At 39.5% G+C, this 3,549-nt stretch overlaps 1 protein-coding gene across 1 annotated transcript; it reads left to right on the top strand.

Moving 5' to 3' along the window:
- The first annotated feature begins 2,198 nt into the window (after positions 1-2,198).
- LOC107469355 (serine/threonine-protein phosphatase 7 long form homolog) lies at positions 2,199-3,277 on the top strand. The gene is made up of 3 exons (XM_016088734.3): positions 2,199-2,712; positions 2,806-2,896; positions 2,993-3,277. The coding sequence occupies exons 1-3, from the start codon at positions 2,267-2,269 to the stop codon at positions 3,275-3,277; spliced, it is 822 nt and encodes a 273-aa protein (XP_015944220.1). The 5' UTR covers positions 2,199-2,266.
- Positions 3,278-3,549: the final 272 nt, after the last annotated feature.

Below are 3,549 nucleotides of genomic sequence, written 5' to 3'. Positions count from 1 at the left end.
TATGGTGTGTAGAAACTCCACCGTTGAAAATACATAAGAACAAGGTCTAAGCATGGCCGAATGGCCAGCCTCCCAATGATCAAAAGATCTAAAATGATCCAAAGATCCAAAGATGAAAATACAATAATAAAAGGTCCTACTTATAGAAAAACTAGTAGCCTAGGGTGTACAGAGATGAGTAAAAGACATAAAAATCCACTTCCGGGCCCACTTGGTGTGTGCTTGGGCTGAGCAATGAAGCATTTTCGTGTACAGACTCTTCTTGGAGTTAAACGCCAACTTTAGTGCCAGTTTGGGCGTTTAACTCCGAGTTTTTTAATTTTGATATGGGGATGGCGTTGGTGTTGTGCGACGTTATGGGGGTTTGGGGTGTTTGACGGAGATGTGACGGCGGTTGTAAAGAAATCGGTGGCACCGATTGGGGAGAAGGAAAACGGTGGCACCGATTTGTGGGAGAGGGAGGTGCCGAAATCGGTGGCACCGATTGGTGGCCCGTTGCCACATGTCCTGCATGCAGGTGGCTCCCGTGGTGCAGCCCGTGACCTTATCCCCGTATACCCCTCTCTCTTTCACTCTCCAACACTCTCTCTTTCACTCTCAACTTTCCCTTTCTTCTTCCTCTCAACCCCACACCCCCCCATTGTTGGACCACCACAGATCAGCGAAAGAGCCACAGCTCAGGGAAAGAAAAAAAAATGCCAAAAAAAAGAAAAACTAAGGAAGTAAATCAACCGGAGCTTCATATTGTTAATTATCTTGGAGATCCAAATCATGTAAGTTTTTTTTTCATAATTTTATTTAATGATAATGATAGTGATAATTTTAGATTTTATTATAAGTAGAAATTAGAAATTAAACATATATGTATGTATTTTATTATTAGGTGGTTAGAAATAGAAATAAAAATAGGAATAAACCTTGTATGTATGTATGTATGTATGGAGATGAGATGAATGTTTGTTTGTTGAGATGAATGTTTGTGGCTGTTTTGTTTGTAATGGTGATGAAGATGAGAGTTTCTGGATCTCTGGGTAGTGTATTTTAATGTAGGAAAAAGGGAAAAAAATATTTGAAAAAATAGTACATTAAAAAAAAAAAAGAAAATCTGTACCTAATAAATTGAAATAGGGAGATATTAATATATTGTTGTTGTTACTGTCAGTATTAGTAATCGAATTTAATTAACTGTAACGATTAATAATAAAATTAGTATATATACTGTTAGAATAGTAATAATAGTTACTTTCAAATTCATCTTCGCTTTCACTATTATAATCTTCCAACTCAATGTTACGGTCTGCTTCAGATTGTTCAAACTCAATATATAACTCGATGCACGATATTCGGTGGCGATTTTTCATGTACATTGAAAACATTTCCTGCATACTCGCTTCATCCATCACATACTTGGTTTGAAATTGAACAAACCCGCCAAACACAGGTAACGGATACCTGTACAAAATACACGATATTCTCCTACATCTTTGCGTGCCTATCTTCTCACAAATCACACCTTTCAACTCCTCAAATGACAATGTGAATGGAATAACAACATCTAATGGATTTTCACACACAAATTGAACTCCCTCATATGTTTGTAATAAGATCTGCCCGTAGTAATAAATCTTCAATACAACTCTATCATCCATAACACTATCTATTCCCAGCCTCACAGAAATTTTTTTTACACAAATGTAAGACAAGAATCAGAGAAGAGAAGAGAAGAGAAGAGAGGAGAAGAGTGCGAACGAGGAAGAAATGGGGCTTCTGTGATACCAACATCCGTTTTTGTGTTGACTAATGGCAAATCGGAGGGACCGACCGCTGCACACCCAAATCGGTGGGACCGATTTCTGATCCCGGATTAAAAAAAAAATTAGACCACACACAAATCGGTGGCACCGATTTCATACCCAACATCCTCCCCTTCCACAAATCGGTCCCACCGATTTTCTTCATCTCTCACACAAATCGGTACCACCGATTTCCCCTACCTCAAATCGGTGCCACCGATTTCTTCCCCCTAAATGCCAAAAACTCACCGCCGCCATAACAGTGTAAATCACCTATAATCATCATATTCCTGCATATCTCACACCCTAATATCATATCTAAAAAAATCAGCCTAAAATATCATACTTTATAAAATAATTAAAAAAAAATAAAAAGATCTAATTTTCCGGTTGGTGAGTGTGCCGTGACCTTGGAGGATGTGGCGGTAATTCTCGGTCTGCCAACAAATGGTCTTCCGGTTACAGGTCCGACCATGAGTAGCTTTGAGGCATTGGAAGCCGAGTGCTTGCACCACTTTGGAGTTGCACCCAGGAAAAATGAATGTAGAGGGAGCTTTATAAAGTTAACGTGGTTTAGGGGTGTGAGAGATCGTATAGTGTTGAATGATGTAGTTAGCATGCAGATGTATGTAAAGTGTCACATAATGTTGTTATTTGGAAAAGTTCTATTTGCAGATAAGTCGGGTGCAGGGGTGCACTGGAAATTTTTACCCTTGCTCCGCAACTTCGGCCAGATCATACAGTTTAGTTGGGGTTCGGCATGCCTGGCACACTTGTATAGATCATTGTGCAGGGCAACTCGTGTCGACTGCAAGGAGATGGACGGTCCACTGACACTGTTGGTAAGTTGGGCTTGGATCCGGCTACCATTTCTAGCGCCGATTCCTGGCAATCCCCGAGTGTTTCCAATTGCAAACAGGTAATCTTGATTAAAGTATGCGTTGAAGTAATTGATTTAAATTGTATTTTGTTTATGGTAATTTAAGTTAAGAAATGGATTGTCCGTCTGCAGGTGGCATAACTGGGACCGTCAAAACTATGCCTACCGATATAAAACGCTTGCCCACTACAGGAGGTTGTTAGATGATCTAGAAGAAGGACAGGTATTGTGTAAAATACAAGTACCTTATGTAAATTCTTAAGTGAAGTAATTGTTGTATAATCATCTTACTGGGAGAATTGTCTAGTTTCTTTGGCAGGCTTATGGCATTGGATACATCGACCCAGACGTAATTCCCTTAGCCATCCATCATAATTTGGTGGTGTGGAGTGCCACAGTGCCACTTATATCTTTTGAATGCATCGAGTGGCATGCTACTGATAGAGTCAGGAGGCAATTTGGTTACCCGGATCAACCAGTCACAACCATTCCCATATTCTATACATTTGGCATAGAATGTCGTCGGTTCCGACTCATATACCCGATAGTCCACACCTCTCTGGATGGTATAATCTTTCATTGCCTTGATTACTGCCTCCCTTGAACTGAATTCCATCCCCATTGTGAACTCACCATCCGCCACAACAAGAGGCGCTGCATACATCAAAATTAATAAACACACTTTACCATGTAAGATCATTACAGTCTTATTTTTTCGCTATTCCATCCACGTAAAGAACAACTAAATATAATTCATAACAAAGAACTATTAATTAATAAAAAAATCAAACGCTATGGTCATAAATGCCTGGTCACATATCACATACATTACTCATCTGACTTATCGATCTGCTACTTCAGAGATTCACGTAGCTA

This window comes from Arachis duranensis, chromosome 10 (assembly GCF_000817695.3).
Source record: "Arachis duranensis cultivar V14167 chromosome 10, aradu.V14167.gnm2.J7QH, whole genome shotgun sequence".
NCBI classification, from domain to species: Eukaryota; Viridiplantae; Streptophyta; class Magnoliopsida; order Fabales; family Fabaceae; genus Arachis; species Arachis duranensis.
This window is presented reverse-complemented; position numbering and strand designations above follow the sequence as displayed.

Coding starts and splice junctions, on each gene's coding strand:
- LOC107469355 (XM_016088734.3), top strand. CDS start 2,267: ATGAGTAGCTTTGAGGCATTGGAAGCCGAGTGCTTGCACCACTTTGGA. Junction 2,713..2,805: donor GTGTTTCCAATTGCAAACAG/GTAATCTTGATT, acceptor GTCCGTCTGCAG/GTGGCATAACTGGGACCGTC. Junction 2,897..2,992: donor ATGATCTAGAAGAAGGACAG/GTATTGTGTAAA, acceptor TTTCTTTGGCAG/GCTTATGGCATTGGATACAT.